The sequence below is a fragment of the Cinclus cinclus genome, chromosome 1 (assembly GCF_963662255.1).
Source record: "Cinclus cinclus chromosome 1, bCinCin1.1, whole genome shotgun sequence".
NCBI classification, from domain to species: domain Eukaryota; kingdom Metazoa; phylum Chordata; class Aves; order Passeriformes; family Cinclidae; genus Cinclus; species Cinclus cinclus.
In genome coordinates this window covers 81,691,780-81,715,444 of record NC_085046.1, presented here as the reverse complement: position 1 = coordinate 81,715,444, position 23,665 = coordinate 81,691,780, and the positions used below count along the sequence as shown (strand labels likewise).

At 37.9% G+C, this 23,665-nt stretch overlaps 1 protein-coding gene across 1 annotated transcript in view; it reads left to right on the top strand.

The window, feature by feature from the left end:
- ADCY2 (adenylate cyclase 2) overlaps window positions 1-21,885 on the top strand; it is a 203,247-nt gene extending 181,362 nt beyond the window's left edge. The window contains exons 18-25 of the mRNA XM_062507279.1: window positions 1,710-1,894; window positions 3,369-3,453; window positions 9,102-9,260; window positions 13,561-13,707; window positions 14,768-14,875; window positions 16,922-17,036; window positions 21,086-21,210; window positions 21,733-21,885. Coding sequence (XP_062363263.1) covers window positions 1,710-1,894; window positions 3,369-3,453; window positions 9,102-9,260; window positions 13,561-13,707; window positions 14,768-14,875; window positions 16,922-17,036; window positions 21,086-21,210; window positions 21,733-21,885 — 1,077 coding nt within the window. The remainder of the gene's footprint in view (window positions 1-1,709; window positions 1,895-3,368; window positions 3,454-9,101; window positions 9,261-13,560; window positions 13,708-14,767; window positions 14,876-16,921; window positions 17,037-21,085; window positions 21,211-21,732) is intronic.
- Window positions 21,886-23,665: the final 1,780 nt, after the last annotated feature.

Genomic DNA, 23,665 nt, shown 5'->3' with positions numbered 1-23,665 from the left:
GATTTTCTTTAAAGGAAACACTGCTATTCACTGCTTCAGCTGTCAGACAAAAGGGACATCCATGAGAACTTGCTGTTGCACTGTTGGGATAAAGCCAAGGCTGCAGAGGTGGCATCACATTGGTACCAAGTGGGAGCTGTCTGCAGGCTCCTGGGTTGTGGCAAGTTGGCTGAGCTGGCTGAGATTATCCAGGCCAGGGGATGCACTAAACAGACCAGGGGCCTGCACCTGCTCAACTTCACTGCTCTGTGGATTGCCAGACTGTCCAGATCTTTGCTTGTTGCTTACTGGAACACTGCATTGCAATGCAAGCTCTGCATTCTTAAATGTGTGGCTGTGCCACTCTTCTCTAATTCATCCACCTTTGCCTGAAATTTTCAGTCTATTCTATGCATTCCTATGGAACACTGTCAGAGACTGCTCCACTTGAAAATGTCTGGGTATTTGTCAAACAGTATCCAGTAGGCGATTCAAGACTGCCTCTGCTTGTTTCTTTTTGGAAAACTGATTTCAGCAGTATGCTTTATTGACTCAAAAAAGGATGCGGCTATTTTTATCAAATTCATCATATGAATTTGGAGTGTGACCTCCTCTGAAATGCAGCTATCAGAGAAGTTTTATTTTTTGGTGATTCTGAACAATAGCTCTGTCCATTTCTTATTTCTTCTTCGAGCAAATTACAGTAGCAGCAAAGACTGAGATGGCAGATAAATTCTGTCTGACTGGTGCTGTGAAAATTATCCTTCTTAGCGATCCTCCAAAATTAGTGTACAGTGATTCAGGTTCTGTCAAAAGTGCTGCTATCAACAAGTCAACAGTAGTCTGAAAATAGCATGACTAGAAATAGAATGCTTTGTAGTTTCAGAAAAGAAACTTCCTTGCAAGGTGCAGGACTGTAATTTTCAGGAAGCATTTTTAGCAAAAGGGTTGCATATTAAAGATTAAGATAATGATTCTAATGATGATTCCTGCTTAAGCATTCATTTTGATGCCATAGTCTATTTCCAGAGAGTATTAGGAGAAAATATTTTTCCAGGAATTTAACTTCAACTAGACATATTTTTGTTGATGTATATGACATAGGAAATAAAAGGCTTTTTTATTTTTACCAATTGAATGTGTTCTTATTTGGTTATTACTCCACAGGATTTGAGAAAAGGAATTATTGTATTATGCATAGGCCCTGTTAATAGCTTTGTATTTTGCCTATCCTAGCTGTATTTCTAGAGTTTATAAAATTGCATGTGCATGAGATTCATAGCCTTGTACTGCATCAGTTTATAACAACTGCAAATGTAGGCAATGAAATTATTGTTTTCAGGCCGTTAAGACATTTTACCTTGACCCAAATGCTAGCAAGACACACAGAGTAATCCTGGGACTCAAGCATGAATGAAAATTTTACAGTGGAACAGGAGTAAATCTTATGTCAGTCTGCTGGCAGCAGACTCCTACAATAGATTTCAAAACCAGCAGTGGTATCCCACAAATGTAGATGAGTAAATCAAAAGTGTCAAAGGGTGAAAATTAGGGAGGATTAATTTATTTTTATTGACTATAAACCATAGTGTCCCAGACTGTGATAGATTGCACACTTCAGTGGTCAGTCAATAATTTGTTTTTTAAAGTAGCCTGAGCATTTTATTATGCATGATTTCCTACTCATGAGCCAAATTCTAAATATGTTCCATTTGATTTCTCTTTGCCAGTATTTTATATACAGCTGCATATTAGGGCTCATTTCCTGTTCTGTTTTCCTGAGGATAAATTATGAGTTGAAAATGGTAATAATGTTGATTGCATTGGTGGGCTACAATGTTATCCTTCTGCACACTCATGGGCCCATGCTGGATGACTACAGCAAATTTATGTATGCAATGGCACCTCTTAGAAGGTAGGTGGCTAACTCCAGTCTTTCTGAAGTTAATACTACCCATGGTAGTTCTTACATCATAGTTTGACTGTGTAATCTGAGTCACAATGTAAAATCATTGTCATGCTGTAGTTAATATTTGATTTAATGTCACACCTCAGAGCATTAGAATAAAACAGATCTGGACAAGGCATTTAAATCACATACTATAGGAAATAGTGTATGGTTTAATTTGCATTTTTGGCATAAAGGGCGTTAAAAAGAAGTCATCATCAAGTTTGTTAAGGCCTCAGGCTGCACATCATTGAGGCTTTTAGGGCATATTTGCTACAAGCTGAAGGAAATCAGCTTCCCCAGACCTAGTACATAGTCTGAAATGTTTAAAAATGAAGTCTTAATGATTGAAAAAATTATTAGACAAACAGTTTGGATATTTTTTATTTTATGTTGCTATGCCTGTGGATTTATATCTAAAGTTTTTAGTGAGACTGCCGGTGATAATATGTAAGACCAAAATTATGAATCCAGTCCCTGTTATTGCTGTGTAAAATAATTTTTGAAGAGCTGTAATTTCTACTTCATTTTCAAAACAAAGAGGTGATTGTCTTCTGTGTAGGCCAAGTGTATGGCATATGCCACACCAGAAAGTCTGGATATTCAGAGTGTAGTTCCAATGTAATTTTTCCTGTGCTGTAACAATCACGGAAGAGGATCTCAACTGGAAAAAAAAATAAAATAAGATAGGTTTTCTTTGCACTTAAATCTAAAGGCTAAACAAACAAACCCAAGTCTTTGTTTCAATTTTATTAATGGAAAAGGTATGTGTGTGATGGTATGGAGAACCAGGGGACAGTAGACTGAGCTTGTGCTTCTGGCAGCTTTGATTTTGTCAGTCAAGCTCTGTGTCTGTTGACATTTTCCTTCCTAAATCTCTCACCAAGTTTCTTGTTTCAGTGACATGAGTAGGAGAATTCTGGTGTAAACTGTTTCCCATTACCTTTAGTGACTTTTGCCAAAGCAGACTTTTTAATAAACTCTCTATATCCAAGATCTAGTTTCTGCCTCCTCAGGTGAAAAGGTATCTTGGATGTTAGGTGCTATAGTTTCTGTTTCTTCATTTTCATTGGATATGGTTGAGCTCTCCACAATGGAAATAGTGTTATTGCATTAAAAATCTATTTTTATTCAACTTGCGTAGAGTAAGCCACACACAAATGCTCTCCATTTGCAAGTAAAAAAGGATACTATTTTTCCTAAATTCTTATCTTCTTATTGGAATTCAAAATGTAGGCACACTTGCAGAGAATGTAGTAGAGGCAATTAAAGCTACATAATATAAATAATGATATTTCATCAAGTAATATACCATATAATATTTCAATATTCTTAGTTTATGTACTAGAAAGTAGAACACATAAATTGTGGTCTTATGTGCTTGAAGTAATATTGGTTTAACTTTTGAGCAGCCTGCTCTACTTATGTGTTTATTTTATAGGCCAGGAATACTGAAGGACCTGAAGACAATGGGCTCAGTTTCCTTGTTCATATTCTTCATCACATTACTGGTTTTGGGTAGACAGGTAAGACACACACTTCTCTGCACCTGCACCAGAGGACACAATGCCAGCTTGTCACATGCAGCCTGTTACCTTCTCAAAGAAACATCTTTGTCCCATTCTGTCCCATACCCTAGCAAAGGACTGTCAGGAGCACCTGTAGAACTATTTCTTTCTTGCCTTCCAATAGGCCCTTAAAGCTCACCAATAACTATCACTGACAAGATGCTGATAGTGTACTGTGACTATTGCTCGTCATTCTGACCAATACTGGCTCGTAGCTTCTCGGTTTGCTCCCATCTGTCTGCATCCATCTGCTGTCTCCCTGGTTGCTTAATTGCAAGCTATTTTCTTCACAGTTATTACAATTTGGTGCAGACACAGAAACAATATAGCATGCACAAAGAAGCGTACCACATGCTGAGGCCACTGTTGCACTAAAACCGTGACCCAACAGGAAACGACTCTTTATTACCCAGTTGTGCTTTTCCAGAACAAATGTGATCTCAATGGTCTCACCCTGTGCCAAGCTGAGGGAAGATGCAAGGGCAATTCTTTCTCGAAATCCTCAGGCCTGTACAGGATTCATGGTTAAAAGCTGCAATTCCAGCCCATTGTGTCAGAACAATGCAGTGCACAAGACAGGGCTCTGAAATGGAAGAGACAATCCATGTGAGATCTAATGAACAGCCTGAGCCTTCACAGACTGCATCCTTGGGAAGGACTTCATTCCAGATGTCCTTAAATCATTCATTTACATTGCAATTCCTCAAAAGATAATGACTGTCATTTAAATTGCCGTGCAGTCCCTGCAGCTTACCACACAAAAAAAACTTATCTGGCAGTTTCTGCAGTATTTATTGTAGTGGAACATCCTGCTTGATTTAGAAATAACATTCTTCATCTGCCTTCTCACCAGCAGCACATTACAGTTTGTTCATTTGATGGTGGTGACAGAGTGGGTCTAGAGCACAGCTGCTTTCCCTCAGAAAGAGGGATAAGTTCTTCATCGCATCAGTGGAGAATCTTTAGTCCCTGTCAACCCAAGTTTCAGATGGAGGCAGACGGAATACCATGAATAAATGAGAGAAGGAATATGATCTTCACTGGGAAAGGAAAGATTTCTTTGTGGGTTCAGCCACATCAAAAAGAAAGTTTGTTTTGCACACAGCTAGAGGTGTTCTTTGTCACACCAACTAAGAAATGACTGTATCATGGGAAAAGTCTTAATTTTCAGAGCTGTTGGTCCAAGATTCTTGTCATGATAGCACTTATTTGTAAATTTTCAGTCATTTGCCTTTGATTTTTCCAACTTAGTCTCCCACAAAGAAGGAAAAAAATACTTTGAATTTTCAAACGCTCTCAAGCAAAGCCTAAATATTACTGGAAAATGTTACGAACTAATTTTAATACATACCTGACATAAGACCTGCCATTTTAAGTTACTGCTGGTGGTATTGATTGGTAGAAAATGCTTGGAAAAATATAATAGGAGAGGAAATCTACCTGCACAGAGTGACCTTTCCAGGGGCATATAATTCCCACCTTCTGCCAGTTGGTATTTCTGTGGCTGTGTTTAATAGCTATTGGCTGCTCTCCTTTTTGTTTCACTGTCTGATGCCTTTTGAACCCATTTTATCTTCCTCGTGTTCCCAACACTGATAAGGAATTTAACAGTTTGATAAAAAGTCATGTGACAGTATCTGTCTTTCTGGTTTTAAACTTCCTTTCTTCTGCTTTCATTGAGTGGTACCTGCAGGATGCTGTTGAGCCATCTTGGCAGTGTCAATAAAGTCAAATTCTTCCTTAACTTTCTTCCACAGAGGGTAAAAGACAAGTAATTTCTCTGTTAGCTATTGCAATTTTTGCAGATAATTCATATTTTTCTTCTTTTGATATCTGATTATTTTTAAAATGCTAAAGATGATAGCCACTGATGAAAAGGACGGCCTTCCCACTTCCCTTCAGCTGCCATTGGTGCTCCTCTGTCCCCAGGATGAGTAAACAAAAAGTTCATCCAAACAAAAAGTGGATGCTTTCCTGCAAGCCTAGCTCTGTGAACATGCTGATCACTGGTCATAGAGATGCCTCTTGTGAATCAGTAGAGGCAGGGGATAAGTGCCTCTAGTTCAATGGGGATGAAGAGAGGGAAAGTTAGTGTATCGTTTCATTTTTTATGAAATGGTATACTTAATTCTTTTAGCTGCATAGATAGCATCACTGCTGGAAGAAGTAGACCTTCCATCAGCTGCTTATTCTTACCCTTTTGTCTCCTCATTTGTACTGGCACAGCTCACTGTGAAGATGTATAGTGGATCAAAATAGGGAAATGGTCAGGATTAAAAATTAACCCTGCAGAAATGGTTGATTTTGAGCCAGATCTATTTTCAAGATTTATGGCATGGCCACAGCAATACTTGTGCCAGAAGAACCAGAATGAACAGACAAAGGCGAGGTGGAGAAAGCAAAACTGATTTTGTTGATGGCCCTGCCAGCATAGGCAACAACCATTTCATGATGCTGAGACTAGGTGACTCATTTCAGCCTGCACACAGATCCTCAGAGTCACTTGATAACAGGCTGATGATGTGTTGAGAATGGTGACTCTTCCACCCTTCCCAGGAGAATCCAGATTGGTGTGGGCTTGACTGTGTAAGGACTGTGCTCACATTTAAACACTGTTGAGCACTAAATCTCTCTCATGATCTGCTTTGAATCCAGTATTGACATAGCTTGTGAATTCCTATCTCAACAGTACCTAAAATATCATGTGTCCCCTTACTCTGTAGGCTGGCTGTATATTTTTTTCCATGATTGATTATATTGTAGTTATCCACACTGAATTTCATTGGTAGTTTAACTGCTGAGGTGTTTGTGGCAGCTTCCCTGAGCTGTAAAAACTGTTTTTTTGTTGTCTCTGTTCTGGTTTTTTGTAAGGGAATTCTTCTCTTTTTCAACAAAGTAGTCTCTTCAAGAGCCTCTTCCGAAGGAATTCAATGAAAACTTATTTCAAATTTCACTACTAGTCACATGACCATTTACTTCTTTGTAACAGATGAACACATGTTTACAGAAAGTATGTCAGCTCTTCCAATTGTATCAGTTTTACCCAGTATGACTAAATAGCTCTTTTCCTTAGCATTCACTGTTTTTTTTTATGAAATACCCTTACTCTATTGTTCCTCCTTATTTTCCAAAGCTTTGCCTTATATCCGTACCATTTTTCAGTTCTCTAACACTGTTTTGAATGATCAGGATATCCACCAAAAGTTTCATATCATGAAAACAAAAAACAAAAACCAAACCAAAACAAACAAAAAACAACCAAAAGAAACCCCCACCACAATTAATAAGATAGTGCTTTTCTCTTTTTGAAATATGATATGCTGACTTTTATAAATTCAAAGCAAATTGTAGATTACATTCTGATTTTTCTTCTCTGACCTCTGAGTTCTTTTTGCCCTTTTTTGGAGCAGCATAAATTTAATTCAGTAAATAGTAAGGTAGTAAATAAAGTATCTGTTTGATACTAACTTTTGTAAAAGAAACATCTTTTGATAAACCTCACTTAGTTTTTCTATACAGAATTGGTACAATGTATGGGTATCTAATTTCAGCAGGCATCCATGTTACTTTTGTCAATTTATGCCAAGAATCTTGACATCCCAAAGTTTTATTGGATTTTTTTCTGCATGAATACAGTTGGTGGCATTTGAATTTACCATCTATGTGCATTTATATTTACACTAATCTAAGTTCTTGGATGTATAAATATCTAACAGAAATATAAAAAAGACATCTAAAAAAGGGACCGTATATATTTTGCATCATGTAGACAGTTCTGAAAAAATCCCTATTCATGACCTCAAGCTTTTTAGTACTGATAATTGCCAATTAATATAGGCACAATGACAGGTTAACAGTTAAGTCCTATTTCTGAATTCCTGCAGAAATCTCTTCTCAGGTTCTCTGTACCTTTATGATTGTCTGTACAAGTATTTAAGTCTCTGCCCACTCTACTTATGCTTATAGTTTGCAAATATCCATTAGTAACGTGTAATTATTTAAAATATCCAGCTTGTTTGATTATTTGAGATGCAAAGTCCAGATTTCTGGGATGCAGCATGATCCATTCTATGTCAAGACCCCTTTTACTTTCAGAAGAAGGTCTCCTTTGAGTCAGAATAGCCAGAATATTTCTTTTGGAGTGCATTTGAGGTCTGCATTCTGTCCTTAATAGTATAGGTATCAGCACAAAGAACGTATATTAACAATGATTTAATGGATGTTCTCTTTCAGTTTTGTAATTAAATATTTAAATAGTACCTGACCCTTATCAACCAATTCAAAGGAAACCTGAGTATATTTCTCTCTATACATTTAAGTGGAGGAATTATTTTCCTCTGTTTTTTTCATCCTGCAAGTATTTGGTAGATACAGTTTTTGTTTCATCAGTTTTTTGTTTCATTGCCTTCTAAAAGCTTGCCAAAACATTTTAATACCATCTATTTTCAACTTTCTACTCTTATCTTTGGCTGTGATCTCAGTAGAATCCCTGTGAATCATTTTGAGCTGTGACAGCCACTGTCTAGTCAGAAGGACTACTCTCATTTTTTATGTCATTGCTTACTGACTGCTAATAACAGTAGCTAGCACTTTTAAGTTTTTCTATAATAGGATTACCATCATAATCATATTCTCCTGATTAATAACATAGTCTTCATTGAGACTGCCTGATAGCATTAAACCATAAAGACTACATTGATTTTTATTGGGTCAAATGAGATGGGTTGGAGGAGGCTTTACTGTGGAAATAATGCCATAGAATTTTTGGCAGTACATTGACAATATTGAAATGAGGTGCCATGAGCTCCACAAAAGTGCAGTTTCATTAATTTTTCACCACCTTTCTAGTGAAATTGGATCTCATTGTATATTGATATTCCAAGGATGTTACATATTTTCATATAGTTCCAGGTATTGTTGTTTAATAGCAGAAAGCTGCTATAAAAACTCTGGGACAAAAAGAAAAACAGGATAAAGTTGTTACAGAAGGAAGTGTAAAAGCAACCAACCAACCAACCAAAAAAACAAAAACCAAAAAAACAAACAAACAAAAAAAAAAAAACCTAACAAAACCAAAACTCAACTGAATTGGCCCAACTGACTGGGCCTTTTTTGATAATCGGATCATGATTTTATATACTGAATGTATATTATATCAATAGGCTGTTTTGCTAGTCTGGTTGCATAGCATAAATTCAAGTTAGTAAAAGTTAGGGTCTTCCTGAAATACCCATTATGTTAATGAAATTCTGCACTTACAAAATATTATTAAATTCCAAAACTATAAAATGTTTCCATTACTGTGTTTGATTTCTGGAATGAATTTCTACTCAAGTCTGAGAGTAGATAAATAAATCTTCCACTGTTATTGGGCACCTTGCAACTAACTTTTCTTATTCTCTTCTGGGTGTTTTTGTTGGATTTGATGAAATGTATGTCACAAAGTGTATGCTTGGGGTGTGACTTCTGTGACTGGAATTATATTTGAGTAGCCAACTAATAGTATTGTAGGGGGTGTGTACTGTGCTTATTTTTGTCTCTTAAACCTGTACTCCAGCAGGACAAGATGCCTATTGTTTCTTTACTTCTGTGTCCTCTTGTAACAGAATGAATATTACTGTAGGTTAGACTTCCTGTGGAAGAACAAGTTCAAAAAAGAGCGGGAGGAGATTGAAACCATGGAGAATCTAAATCGGGTGCTTCTGGAGAATGTGCTTCCAGCCCACGTAGCTGAACACTTCTTGGCAAGAAACCTGAAGAATGAGGTCAGCTGTCTCTGTATATCCTCTGCTCTGTAAGAAAGCAGTGCACTCTTGAAATATCACTTAATGCTGTTCTGAACAGTAGGTCCTTATAGTGAAAATATAAATTTACAGTCACTTTCATTTCCCCTTTCCTTCCTGTAAGATTTGCTTTACAGCACTGAATGCACCATAATACCCTGAAATTAAAAGGTGAAATTTTCCTAAGTGGCAATGCACTTTGCCTATTGAAGGAGGGTAAAAATAAGTGAGGAGGAGGAAAACAGAACAGTTAAATCAACATGGGTTTAATTTTAAATCATAGGCATTTATATACTTTTTCCTCCATGATCAGAGTGGAGTTGCAACTGGGTTCTGAATTTTCTTCTGTTCACTGGAGAGCTTGTTTATTAGAGTGAAAATTAGCCTTTTCCCTGAAACAGTGGCTATGTTAATTCTGGAAAGATGTTCTGAGCACTGAATTACCTGTTTACTCAATGCTTAAGGGATCTACTCCAAGCACGAGAAAAGTCACCCAAAAGATCCATCTTTACTTTGCTGGAAATTAGATCTGCTCCTAATACTCCTTTACAGTAATAATAAAGCAAAAAAAAAATTATATATATATATACATATAAAAATCCATTTAGAGAGAGTAACAGCTATAAAGATCTTAAATGTAAGAGTTTTAATTACTTGTGCATGCCAAATAATTGTGTCAAAACTGACAAAAGAGGGCAGAGGACAGATTTAGGTATTCATTTTTAATCTCCTGAGCCAAAAAAGGACAACTTCTTCCCTTTCACTGTAGTTTGCATTAAGCAGTCCAAACCAGGTCTGCATTACAATAATTCAGTATTCCCTGCAAATGTTCATTTGGTAGCTAACATCAAACAAAAATTGCTGCGGGGTTCCTTTGAAGGCAGTGAAGATTTTGGCTGAAAGCCAAGTTGACTCGTCTCCAGTTCTCAGTTAAGGCATTGAATGAAGCAAACCATCAGGAGATTGCTTTCTTGATTATGTGCTACTCTACCTCAGTTCCCCAGCAGACCAACACCATCTGCTTACCTTTGTATTGGCTACTGGATTTGTCTTGTCACCCCTCAAGATTCTTAGGATGGAATGAGTTTATTTCATTTAATGAAGCACAGAAATTGTAATGTGCTGAGCTCCTGAATTCATCATGTCAGATGAAGAAAAAAATGATTTGGTGTGATTTTAATGACATCCATTAAAAAAAAAAAAACCGAAAACAAATCAAAAAACACAACAAACTCAAATTGTTCCTTGTTTTGTTATTTTCAACAGTTTTCAAAGGAAGGCCTTTCAAATCTCTGAAAGTATTCAGGAATATAAATATCTCATGTCTTTAGATTTGTTTCAATGTCAGCAAGATTGTGTATGTAGGCACATCTAAAGGTGTTAGGGCAGATTAGGCCTTTGTGTTCTGTGTGTGGATACCTAAGTCAACAGATACGACATTGAAATTTCTCCACATTTTCCTTAGCTCCAAACATTCAAGTTAATATAGTTTTGCATGTGTTCTTTTCTGTTTAAAACAGACTCTGATATTAAGAAAATGAATGAATATTCTGTTTCAAAATACTACTTCCCTTAGTACTTTATGCATGCAGCTGTATAGAGAAAAGGGAAAACAAAGTGTGCTGCTGAAAAGCAGGCAGAAGAAATGAAAAGGGGAAAAGTGAGTGGATGAATGCTAACTGGGAGCAGTGGGACTGTAGTTTCAAGTGACCAACAAAGGTCTTTTTATAACAGGATATACATTGACTAATGCTAATACATCCAAAGCAAAGTTCCTTCAGAGCAAATAATAAATATTTGCTTGCTTTACCAGATCCTCTGGAGCTGGATTTCTGCTTGTAGTCTGCATGCTGGATACAAAACAGGTTGTTTTCCAATTGAGAGAAAAACGGGGGTCAAATCTAAAATGAAGCAGGAAACAGGGCCAGGAAAATATATCTGCACCTGGCTTCTGCCACTTTCTCCTTAATGCTTTTATCCTTCAGATTCCCTATTAGTAAAAAGTGCTTGGGAGCTTTTGTGCTGCAAGCTAACTGGCAAGCCCATCACTGAGGAAGAGGAATTTGCTTTATTAGCTACAGGATGGAGCTAGCACCTTACTTAGAGTAAAAATTCTGCCCCAGAGAATCTGACCACCCTACCCCACCAAGGGATAGAATTGGACTGGTTTGCCTTCTCTATCCCAGGAAGATCTTCAGGCACTGGAGATGAGGGCACAGTAAAAGGAACATAATTCCAGAATTTCAGATGTTATTAAAGAGGAAAATGAAAAAGATTGAATGCAAAGTAGAGGATGATTTCATTTTTGTTAAAATAAGAAAAGCTGTTGCTTCCTAGAATAGTATTGCATTTAATTTTCTGACTACACATTTTGGAGAGTACGGTTCCAAGAGAAGAACTCTCAGGAAAATTAAGGCACTCGATTGTAACATCCATTACTATTATGATCAAAATAGACTAGCTGGGAATGACTCCTTAAAATTCTCTGAAATTTATTGTGATAGTCACAATTACTACTCATCTGATCATAAATAGTGCCACTTGTTGTTTCCATGATGGTGCTGCTATTGAGCATTGGTGGGGATGGATATTGGCCCAGTATTAGATAGGAAGGAGGACAAATAGGTTGCTATAATTGAAATGAAGTTACAGGGAAGGTGACCTGAGGAAATAGAAGTAAAGCTGAGTTAACCACAGCCTCTGTACCTTGTTAAGGAAATACTCCCATCTGACCATCCAGGAGCCACTCTGGCAGTCACACCTGCAACACCTGAGCTGAGACTGAATCCCCTTCACAGTGGGCAGCTCCAGTGAGCCAACAGGTGCCCCACACATCACACACTCACAGTCACACCAGATTTCCTTACTGGCTGACCCTTGGGTTTCCCACAGCAGAGTTTTCAATCAGTAATCTGGATTTAATAATTTTGCAACAAGAGAGTAACAACTTGAGCTGTGAATCGCAGCAATATATTTCATCCCTACAGCATACAGACCTGGTGGAGCTTCAGTGATGCTATGGCTATAGAACCCTTAGAAAATACTGGAGGCACAAAAATGTAGTAATAAATAATTTATCTGCTCCAACTGCTTGTGTTCCTCCCTGTCCATCATTATTTTAATGTTTGCTCAGAAACTTCCCTCACACCTGTGATGGGATGAAGCAGTCAGCAGTTTCCCCATAGTTCTCTTATTTTTTAGTTATGCATCAGCAGTAAAGATCCACTATGTCTTTGCACATCTGTGTACAAGTGCACCACATTCTTCTAAAAGGACACACTGACTTGTCAAATTGCAAAACTCAAGCTTTGCTAAGAAGCGAAATAATAACTTATGCTTCCTGAACTCACAGAGTAAATCTTTCCATGTGAGTATTGAAATCTCTTTTTACTCAAATAACTACTTGAAGGTAGTTTTACATTAAAGTTGGTAACAGCCTTTTTTATTGCTGTGTCTACCTTTGTGTATAGATACTATTTCTTTTTTAATATTAGTTTAGTAAACTTTGTTTCTGCCTTTTTTGGGGGATGTGAATTTGTCCTGAAAGAAGAGATAGTCTAATGTTCAAGGGCAATGGAGAGGAAACTGCAAGGGGCAGTGGGAGGTGGTCCATTTTAGCACCAGGATCTTTCTGTGGAGTAGAGATGCTCTCATTTCAGTGGTCACAGAAGGCAGTACAGACTCTGACATAAGTAAGTTTTAGTTCAAGTGACTTCTTTCTTTTTGCCCCAGCTATTTGTTGTGCAAAAGAAATGATAATTGTTTTGTCCTCTTAGGCATACTGTCATTTTAGGTTAGGAACTATCAATCAGGGTCATATTGCATTATGCATTTGTAGTACACTGAGTTTGTGATTTTGGTTCAGTTCTTTAGATAATACAGTAACAAACAGCTAATAATAAATTAGATATTGTTTTGCAAAATACATTTTCAGCCATGCAAGCCAGACTAAATTCTCTTCATAAGAACTCTCAGAGATGGGCCCTATCTAAAAAATTAGTGAGCTTTTTTTTTTCCACTGAGTTAATGTTCAGGAAGAAAAAAAAATCATTGCAATATTGTCAGCTTTAAATGCTAAGTCTTTTTTATGAACAGGTTTATACATTGTTTAAAATTATTAAATGCAACTAAGTGCAAAAAAAATCCAACCTCCATCTTAAGGCATTCCGACTACTACAGTACTTCTCTTTTTGGCTCCTGGACACTGCATGTTAATAACAAAACTTATTTGCAGCCAGGTATGATCCATTTTTTTTTCTTTATTCTGTTTTCTTCTGGACAGGATCTATATCACCAGTCATATGACTGTGTCTGTGTCATGTTTGCCTCTGTTCCGGATTTCAAGGAATTTTACACAGAATCTGACGTAAATAAGGAAGGGTTGGAATGCCTCAGGCTGCTAAATGAGATCATTGCGGACTTTGATGATGTATGTACCTACAACATTAATTGACATGGTTTCAATCTTACTAATTTATATGCAAGTCAGAAAACGTACTTGAAGGGGAGAGTGGAAGAGCTGTCAGAAAATACAGGGATTATTAAAGGACAAGGAAATTTGTGTGGGATAAATCAGATATTGATCTGACATCATATTCAATTGCTTTTGATTTGCTATAATGAGAATCCTGTATGTGTATATACATGTGTATATATATATATATATATATTTATATATTTTGCCCTTTAGCTGCAGCTCTTGAGTCAGTTTTATTACATGCCATGTATTAACCACAGGTTCTAAATACGAATGTCTAAGGTATAACTGATCATTTGATACACAAGCAAATCAAAGGATAGTAAAAGTTTTAATGTTCCATTCTCTGAAGTCAGAAGCAAGTAGAAAGTATCAATACAGATGGATTGGGAAAGGGCATCTATAATGCCTCTTCCTCTATAAGGAAGATATTAGTGATGAAGACACTAGTTAAAGGTATTAAAATCATGTCATGACTCAAAGAGCACAGTCTGAATTAGTGGATCTGCAGCTATAAGAGGGTATTTTAGCAACAAATGCATTTGGAGAGCACTGGGTGTCCAATGTTCAAAACAAACTGGGATATATGAACTAAATCCTTGGATTTTAGTCCCACTGACATGGCCTATTCCACTGGAATGGAATAGATGCTTACTTTCAGAAAGCTGTCTAAAGCTTAACTGTTGGCTGGCATGGTGATCCAGTTCCAGTATCAAATGAGTGCAAAGTCTACTGACTTTTAAAAGATGTATTTAAAATAAGATGGAATTTATTCCCACTACTATAAATTTAATCCCTTTTATCGTAAAAAGGTATTTTACAAGACAGAAATTGTATTTCCTTGGAGTTCTGTAACCACTGTTTTATCCATCCTTAAGTCCTTAATCTGGTATGTATTTGTGAAGCCATTTGAGGTCCATACAGAAACAGATCTAAGTCTTGATTCTCTGACTGGTGTTAAGAGTAACAGAGCTGCTGATCTGAATAATGAATGACTGTCCTTGTTTTACAGTTATTGTCAAAGCCAAAATTCAGTGGAGTTGAAAAAATAAAGACCATTGGAAGCACTTACATGGCAGCTACAGGACTGAGTGCTACACCCAACCAAGAACAGTGTCAGGTACAGGAAACCGTTTCTGCTTAATAAAAAGCATATTCAAATGAAGGCTAAAATATTATTCATTAAGCTGCAGGTTATGTATAATAATGTGGCCTAGTTCTTTCTTATTAGCATAGATTGTATTGTACTGGACAAATATATACTTTAGTAGTCTCTGTGATTTTTTCTTCATGTTGCAGTTTGAAAATGCCACCTCTGTATTTGCTGAAACAGGCCTGCTACTCTAAATACAGTACAGCATTTTATTCCTATGTGCTGTATCAGGACTGGATTTACAGAGCATACAACAGATTGCAAGAATTAATGTTTTCCATTGTGAGCTGGGAGGGATGATTTACCTTACTAACTGTATACTTAGAGAGCCCTCAGACTCAGCATTAAGAATATGTTCCTTTGCTTCTAGTTTACTTAATTTGGTAGGATTAGGAACTGCAGTCATTCGAGATCCAGTTTAGAGAGGCAATTAATAACTTACTCAAAAACCTTGCTTTTGCCATGATCTTTAGAGTACTACAGGTTAGCAACAGAGAGACAGCAATTAAGAATCAACACAGTCTGCTAAGGATTAATGTGCTCTTGCCAAACTCATGTTCCTTCTAAACACAAGCAATTACCACATGAACTATAGACCCTAAGGATCCTGAGGACAAAGAATTATTTTAAATTAGCTCTGACATTTAATACAGGGTAGTGAAGGGGATGAAGAAAATGCAGAACTGCAGCCTGAAGATGTGAAGACATAGAGAGCTCTCAATCACAACTAAAACTAGTGTATGCAGAGGAAGAAATTTATCATTTGAGTTATTTCCACAATCAGGAGATACACAATTTAGTGTTCCTTTGGTGATTTAGTTCACATTCTCAAAAGAAATCCGCCAGAACTCAGCAACCTTCATTCCAGGTTCCCAAAGATGCGCAGATCCTGCAGTACCTAGTGTGGCAGTGACTGACTGCTAGACATACTGCTGGGAACCACCCCCAGCTTAAAACAAGCATCCAAGGAAGACTAAGTGCCTGAAGAAGGGGTCTGAATATATCAGCTGAACAGGAAACCATCTGTTTTAGCTAGGAGTGAACTCCAAAGGAAACAGGCTTCATTTATCTAAACAGCTGCTCCGGCAAGCACCACTACTGTCCCACCCTAGGCTGATGCACGCACTCCATGAATCATCTCTGAAGTTGTCATCTGTCCATCTCTTCTGTCCCTTTATCTCAAGAAATAGGGAAGATTCAGTAAGTTCTCATAGAGACCGATGAGTCCATGTCTTACGAAATCATTCACTTGTCAGGATCTTACCATGGGCTGTGGAACACCAAAATCAATTTTCTCCTCAGCCTGAAAGGACTCAAAACAGCACTTAAAATCAGGTTACTTTGTTATGTATGAGGCGAGATTAAGTCCATAGCCTTGATAAATGGTATAAACCCTGTAAATAAAAGGGCAGAGTGGGGTTGCACTCTTCCTCTTGCATTTTAGTCATTTTCAGGTCTGTTAAGTGTTCTCAGAGGTACTTGATTATCTGCAAGATGAGATCAGTGGAAGAATTCTTAAAATTGTGAATTTCACTGGATTTTAAGTATTTTATAAGGGTGCTGAACTGTGCAACAGTGAGAGGGAATAATCTCTGTGAGGCTGTCCATAAGCATTATTTTTTATGAACAGGAATACAATAGAAGCAGACACTTTAAAAGAAAATGAATTAACAAATTCTAGGTGCACATAGATATTGAGTGCCTGCAGGATTAAATAGCAGCTAATCAGTCACTTGACAATCAGTATTTTAGATGAGGCATGGTTTGGATCTATCACCTCTAGGCTACCTGGTTGCACACAAGTGAAATGCATCCTCTGTCTAGGCCACTGTTTGATCTAACTGTTGCTGGACAGGGTTCCACCTTCTACATTATTTCTCTGCATCTGCCTGCTGACCCTAGGACATCCCTAAGGGCTTAAGTGTCTTCAAGTGTTCAGCGTATTTTGGTTGTATTCTCACAGCAACCAAGGCTCACAAGAACAAGTTTACACTGTTTGTCTTTTGAATTCAGGAACCTGAACGACAGTATATGCACATAGGAACCATGGTGGAGTTTGCATTTGCCTTGGTGGCAAAACTGGATGTCATAAACAAGCATTCATTCAATGACTTCAAGTTACGAGTAGGTGAGTATCACAGGATTCTTAGGAGAATATCATGGACAAGGGGGAGAATTCAGTGTGAAGTACCAGCTGATTGAAATAGTAGTAGAACGGACCAAAAAGGGCCATGATAATAAACAGCACCATCTCTACCCTGCTTAAAAGCACCCTATATGGTATTGCCCATCAACCCCTAGAGTGTTTCAAGGCTAGACTTGGAAAATGACAGTATTCCTAATTAAAGAATAGTTGAAAAAAATGGGTTCATGTGTCTTTGAGTGGTTTTATGGTAACTGTAAAAATTACTGTAAAGGCTATAAGCCATACATTTTTTTAAGTTTGCAAATACCAATAGAATACACAAGAAAACTCTAGACTGGGCTTTGCAAAACTATATAAATGGTTTTTTAGAGGACAAGAGATATAAGGGGCCAGTGAGGCTGGAGTTTGAAATATTTTACGTATACTAAATTCAAGCAAGCACACAAAAATGCACTCTTTCCTTTGCAGTGTTAGACAAGGGAGAGTATTTATCTTTGTTATTCAGATAAGAGCAAATATGACTAGTTATTTCTCTTGGAAAGAGGTATCCCTTATATTTCAGTTTCTGATTGGTTCTTTTGTGCATCCTGGTATTTTTAAAAAGAAGTAGACAGCTGCAGTAAGGAATAGAAAGAATGATGAAATAAATGAATTCAGAGCTGGTCAAGAACCATATGTTCCAAAATGTTTATTTCCTGATAGCAGTACACAGCAGTTTCACAATGCAATATGTAACGTGGAAAGTGTGAAATGAAGACAGTAAACAAATACTGAAAACCCATAAATTCTGTAAATGTGTCAGAAGTATTTGATTTCCAACACTTATTCTCCTGTCTTGTCTTTTTCTGTACTGCTTGCTTTTCCTGTCGGCTGCTCCTCTCAAGTCTATTTCACAGTGCCACCCACTGGCAAAACTTGCTGTCTTCTGACTTAAAACGAGCTTCTTAGGGCGCTCCTTTGCCAGTATGTTTTGTATTCCTTGCTAGAGCTAAAAATGACAAAGCTCATCAGAAGTATGCTTCCTTCTCCAAGTGTTACAGAACTTGATGGTTCTTATCATAGCTGACATTGCACATACTTGCAAACACGTTTATATCAGCAGCTTTGGTACAGACAGAGAGCTGCTGGGTGCCAGGGCTGCACCTGCAAACTGCTTAAAGCAGTACTGAGTCCTTTCAAGTGAGGACCATGAAACAAAACAAAATGCTCACTTTGGAGTTTTACTAATCTTGCTGAAGATTACAGAGAACTCAGACTCCTTTGCTTCATGAAATGAAAAAATGTTTTAACTCTAAAAAGAAACACAAGTCTCAAGGTGGTATGTGTGCCTCTATAATCCAACATAGGCATCGAGATCTTCATTTTCACATCACTTCTTCTCCACTTCCCAACACCTGATGATGAAAGCCTCTGATATCCATACTAATTATAGCCACAGAAACATTTTATCAACTACGTCTGACCTAGTCTCCGCTGTAAGGATTTGTACCCAAACTGCCTTTTGTAAAAGCCTTCCTTGGCCAGCATATAAATCTGAAATTTTTGCAACTCATTAGGGGTCTCAGCTTTCATAATATTCTGTGAGTGCCTGAAATGCTAGTGTGACTTAGGAGGTACACACTGTTCTGATCTTGTCAGGCAAGGGAGGGGAGCATCTAGATGACATTTTCGGCATTCCTCCCCTTCTGCAAGTTGAGGTGCTTGATTTATGAGACAAGCTCAATATGCTTTTGCAGCAGGTTTTGCAGAGGTATTGTTTTCTTTCAGAAGAGCGGCTGGTGCGTTGTTTTCCACATAACTTCATTATTGGAACATTTCTTTGTGTTGTATGTGACTTATTTAGTTCCTGGTTTTGGATGAGGCTAGGCCATGATCCAAGGCTGTAGGATACTTCAGAATGAGATATTCTCTGTTATTCCTGCTGGACAGTGTTGCATTTCATGAAATGATAAAATATTACTTTGGCTATGAGAGAAAGAGACGATATCACCCTCTGTTAGAGCATTCATCTGTAGTGAGAGTTCTATACTTCCAGCCTTGCCCCAACAAAAATTCATATGTCAGGCAAAACAGACTCATGCCAGCAGGAATGACACAGAGCAGCATATCCCACAGTGCTTGGAGGGCAGAACACATTCCTAAGATATACTGGTAGAAGTTTCCTTAAAGGAGGAAGGATCTGAAGGTAACCTCTGAGCCTCTGAAGTATTTCTCAAACTATCAACAGTGGTAGTTCAGGAAGGATGTAAAAAATAAAAGTCCCTTCCTGCCCATTGTATTTTGTAGGGAAGTCCTACTGCACTGCCCAGTTTCTGGACCATGGCCACACACATCTCTTCAATATTTCCTGCTAGTCAGATTGGGCTACCCAGCAGATGGCTCTTGTGGATTCCAGTCTTAGTTCCCTAGTGTGTTCTACAAGTTTTATGCCACGAAGTAAAACCCATCCATGACTCAATTGTTAATGCAAAGTATCGCAAGGTTTTGTGCCCTGAACTCCAAGCACTTAGACAGATATGTATCAGGTTCCATTTGTTATCATGTAGTGTTTGTGTATTTTCCCAATTTAACTTCTACAGTCCCATTTTCCAGGATTTCCAAGTGGGCTGATAGTGTGGTTGCTAGCCTGCGCTGCCATGTTACACACCAGATGAGCCAGCTCTGAGATCCCTCTCCATCCTACAATCACACTTTCATTTAACTGCATGGATATATCCCTAATGATGGTTTCTGGACGATTTAACAGAAATCAGTTATGATCCAAATAACTTACTTGTTCAGGGTTTATTTCTCACTGGGCCTAATTTGCCTTTCCTGCTCATTGGTATGTACAGTTAAAATTATAGTACATTTGATGCTGGTTAACAATAGTACTTTGGATTTTACCTCCTGGTTTCTCTCCCTACTAGCAGAGTACAACTCACTCCCTTTACAGACATAACATAGGTTACAAACTGACTGCAAGATAAAAAATGCCCTAGTCTAATGAGAGACTATATTGTTCTACGTTATTGTTCTACTCCGTGCTTAATCAAATTATTTGAAAACATATATTTATATTGCAGATCTATAGGACCATTCTATGGTCAATCTAGTCTTCTGAACAAGGCTCCAAATTCTTTCAGCTCATTTGCTTTAGCTTATTCAGCATTTAAAAAGCAAAGAATACTATAAAAGTAACTTGATTGAGCCATGAACTATTGCAGAGGAGAGGGCCTTTTCACTACAAGTAGAAATTAAAAAAAAATTCTTGTATATCTGTTTTCTCAGAAGCTGCTGCTCACCCACAATGTGGTTTTCATGCTACACAATAAAGGCAGCAGCAGGTTATTAGGATGCCAATGGTTGAAAATAACAAGTTACTCAGGATGGGAGGGAGCTGTAAAACTGAAATTGCATGAACTGACTTTTGGCATTTTGATAACAAACATTCTCCTACCAAAATGGTTGATAAAACAGTGGTGAATGACTGCTGCCATACTCACTATTCAGCAAGGGCCAAATGCTGTGTTCATTGACATGCTATATCCCAGATGCACTGTGTGTCCTTGTTTGACGGATCTTCACAGAATCAGTTAAGTTGGAAAAGACCTCTGAGATCATAAGTGTGACCTATGACTGAACATCCCCATGTCAACTAACCCATGGCACCAAGTGCCATGTTCAGTCTTTTCTTAAACACCTCCAGGGACAGTAACTCTACCACCTCCCTGGGCAGCCCATTCCAATGTCTATTCACCCTTGAATGTGAAGCAATTCCTCCTAATACTCACCTAGATCTCCCCTGGCACAGCCTGAGAGTCCTCTTATTCTGTCACTGCTTGCCTGGGAGAAGAGACCAACCCCCACCTGGCTACAGCCTCCTTTCAGATAGTTGAAGGGAACATTAAGGTTTTCCCTGAGCCTCATTTTCTCAAGGCCAAACAGTCCCAGCTGCCTCAGAGGCTTCTCACAGGACTTGTGCTCCATGGCCTTCACCAACTTTGTTGCCTTTCTCTTCATTGCTAACATTAAGTTCTGATGCTTTCCAGGAATAAACCATGGACCTGTAATAGCTGGAGTAATTGGAGCTCAAAAACCACAATATGATATATGGGGCAATACAGTAAATGTGGCCAGCAGGATGGACAGCACTGGTGTTTTAGATAAAATACAGGTAAGTCTTGATTTTGTGCTAGTGGGCTTTCTCCTAAAATGGCAGAATGACCTAAAGTTTGCTTCACTGACAGTTACATGAGAATCTGGCAACAGCAGCACAAAAAGGTGATGTTAACCATCACCTTACCATTACTTTGTTTACGCAGCCTTAGTAGTTATAAAAAGATGGGGAAGCTTAGGTTCTTTCACTCGAGTGAAAATAAGCTCCTGATGTTGAGGAAAGTGCTATGTGAGGAAGAGTATTATCCCTAGTTCAATTTATATATCCACAAGCTCTCTGCTGGCAACTCTGGGTCAAGATGTGATTACACCAAACTTGACACTTGATGTAAGTAATTAGAATGGGCATGCAGCAACAGACTGCTTGAAAGCTTAGGTGTTCAAACCTCACCTGAAACCCTTAAAGGCTTTATGAGCCTTACAGCAAACCCCTTATAAATGAACACAGCATTATGTTCATGAACAGAGTATTCTGCTCTGCTTTTTTATCAACACTGGCTGTATTACTGTATTGTTGCAGGTTACAGAGGAGACAAACAACGTCCTGCAAACACTGGGGTACATGAGCACCTGCAGAGGAATAATAAATGTAAAAGGAAAAGGAGAATTGAAGACATACTTTGTACATACAGAAATGACAAGATCCCTTTCACAAGGGAATGTGGCATCTTGAAGATACTTGTATGTGTCATCAATACCGTATTTTCAGGAAAGTATCACGCACTTTTTAACTACATTTTGGCCCTTAACATGCGTGCTATTTTCTGGTATGTGGCACTTATTTTAATATGGCTGCAGAATAGTCTCATGAGCCATCATTTTGCACCTTGATATTTCTATGTTCAAGGACAGTTGTGATGTACGCTATAGGACTGGAAGATTGTACTGCTACTTGCACTGTTATTCAAAGACAAGAAAAGAAGGAATAGGAATCAAAAGGAGGTAACGCATCCTGAAATGACTAAAGAGAAGTGTTAGTGACAAATGCGGGGAAAAAAGGCAATAAAGCTAGGGGTGCATACTATTTTCTGATGCATGGTGTTTTCTGGAAAATACAGTCGCTCCCCAATAGCATCCACTAATCTGGTATTAAAGTATACAGTATTGTAAATAAGTTTACTCTGTCCACACATGATTTGGATGTGATCACCAGTTACATCTCATAGCCAGGGACACGTTGGGTGGCTTGCTGGCATTCTTTCTGAAGAGAGAACTAACAATGCTGGAATAGTTTTGTACAAACGTGTCAAATGTTTTGAAGCTATTGTCTTTTGTAAGGTTAATTCATTAAAAGTTTATATGTACTTTGCCTTACTGTTGCTGTCTCTTAGTTTTGCTTCCTTCCTTGGCTTCTGTCACTCCAAAGCTGCGTGTTTCCTGCTGCTGCCAGTGATTTGTATTCAGTAGTTAGATGTTGAGGCAGGCTAGGGCCAGCTATCTCAACAGCCTTGGTCAATAATATCTGCTAGACTTGCTATTGCCTTTCAGAAACTAAATCACCTCTACAGTCTTCAGTCATGGGTGGCATCCTAGGCACTTTGCAGTCACTTACTACCTAGGTGATACAGAAGACTGACCTCAAATCCATAAACATAAGCAAAGAGGGAGGATACTGGAAGCAGTAGCAGTGCAGCTACTTGACAACTGCAGTGCTTTAACAGTAACAAGAAGAAGCTGTACAAGACAAGAAAAAGTTCTGTTTCGCACTTTGACAACCTCTTTTGCCCTTGCATGCCTCTCATTTAACCTTAACAATGCTGGATTCTGTGGGATATTTAAAGTAATAATCTCATTTATCATTTAAAGAAATAATCTCATTTATAGTCACTAGGACATGAGTATGAGTAAAATGCTATTTTGTGGATATTTAAGATTAATTTAAACCCCTTTGAATGAAAAAGTATCACACTGCGGAGTTTCATAGATGAGCCAGGTGAAAGACAGTAAAGCGGGTAACTTTACTATCTATGCTCTTTGAAGCACAGATAATAACAATTAAGTTTTGTGTTCTTGTAATCAATTCTTTTAGTCATAGCATCCTAACAAGAAGATAATACTATTTACAAAATAGCATACAATTACAAGATGTTTTTCTGAGTGATACCATATGAATACAGAAGTCAACATATGCACTGTTACCTCTGACATTTTATTGAAATGTAAAAAGTATCCAGACTGCTCATTCATGAGACAGACACATATATTTGTATACCACTGAAATGGTATCCTTTCTGAAGTTCTCAAAACTGTGGGTCACAAATACATGGCATTAGTCCAGTCTCACTGAATGTGGCACAGTTTACTCACAGCAGCCATCTGCCCACTAGTGAATTGGAATGACAGATTTCAAAGTGCCTATTTTGCTGTAAAACAGACAGTCTGAATTTTGATCCCTTTAAGTAAATCTAAAAGTGAAATATGAGTTATTTCACTTATGTTCAACATAATACAAT